Source organism: Nicotiana tomentosiformis, chromosome 1 (genome assembly GCF_000390325.3).
Source record: "Nicotiana tomentosiformis chromosome 1, ASM39032v3, whole genome shotgun sequence".
NCBI lineage: Eukaryota > Viridiplantae > Streptophyta > Magnoliopsida > Solanales > Solanaceae > Nicotiana > Nicotiana tomentosiformis.
This window is the reverse complement of record NC_090812.1, coordinates 26,548,449-26,549,764: the sequence shown is the minus strand read 5'-3', so window position 1 is coordinate 26,549,764 and position 1,316 is coordinate 26,548,449. Positions and strand designations below refer to the sequence as shown.

Sequence of the window (1,316 nt, the reverse complement as noted above, 5' to 3'; positions counted from 1 at the left end):
ATGAACCTGTACCCGTTTGAAGCGGTGGGCTCGATCGGTCCAATGACATCCATTCCCCAGGCAGCAAAAGGGCAAGGTGCGCTTGTTGCATTAAGTCCATTTTGAGGTACTCGTATCATATCTGTGTGTACCTGGCACTGACGACATTTCTGGACATACCGGATGCAGTCTGTTTCCATAGTCATCCAAAAGTATTCGACTTTGAGTATCTTCTTGGCTAGGACGAAACCATTCATATGTGGGCCGCAGGTTCCGGCGTGTATCTCTTCAAACAGTTTGGAGGCTTCTTTGGCATCAACACACCATAATATATTCCCATATCAGGATTTCTTCTATACAGAATTCCTCCGCTTTGGAAGAAATGGTTGGACAACCTCCGAAGTGTGCGTTTCTGGGTGTTGTTTGCATGCTCTGGATATTCTCCTTTTGTCAAATATTCCCTGATATCATGGAACCATGGATTCCTATCTGTTTCTTCTTCAACATGAACACAGTAAGCCGGCTGATTATGGATTCTTATCGTAATAGGATCGATGAAGTTCGTGTCCGGGTGTTGTATCATGGAGGACAAAGTGGCCAATGCGTCTGTGAACACATTCTGGATTCTCGGGACATGTCTAAACTCTATCTTCGTGAACCTCTTCGTCATCTCTTGCACATGATATAGATATGGTAATATCTTGGTATTCTTTGTAGCCCATTCTCCCTGCACCTGATGTACCAGCAGATCTGAATCGCCAATTACCAGTAATTCCTGGATATTCATTTCAATGGCCAAATTGAGCCCTAATATGCAGGCTTCATATTCTGCCATATCATTGGTGCATGGAAACCGGAGTTTTGCGGACACCGGATAATGTTGATCGATTTTTGACACCAAAACAGCTCTGATACCGACTCCTTCAAAATTTGTAGCTCCGTCGAAAAACATTCTTCAACCGTCGTAGGATTCAGCAATATCTTCTCCTACGAAAAACACTTCTTTATCAGGAAAATACGTTTTCAGTGGTTCGTATTCTCCTCCTATAGGATTTTCTGCAAGATGATCTGCTAATGCCTGTCCCTTGACTGCCTTCTAAGTTACATAGATGATGTCAAACTCACTCAACAATATTTGACATTTGGCCAGCTTTCCTATAGGCATAGGCTTCTGAAAGATGTACTTCAATGGATCCATTCTCGATATGAGATATGTGGTATAAGCATAAAAGTAGTGCCTCAATTTCTGGGCTATCCATGTCAGAGCACATCAAGTGCGTTCTAGCAGAGAGTACCATGCTTCATAGGGTGTAAACTTCTTGCTAAAACAATATATG

The 1,316-nt window shown here is 42.6% G+C and overlaps 1 protein-coding gene across 1 annotated transcript; it reads right to left on the bottom strand.

The window, feature by feature from the left end:
* Nucleotides 1-232: 232 nt before the first annotated feature.
* LOC138904783 (uncharacterized) lies at nucleotides 233-931 on the bottom strand. Its single transcript, XM_070193288.1, has one exon. The coding sequence runs from the start codon at nucleotides 929-931 to the stop codon at nucleotides 233-235; it is 699 nt and encodes a 232-aa protein (XP_070049389.1).
* Nucleotides 932-1,316: the final 385 nt, after the last annotated feature.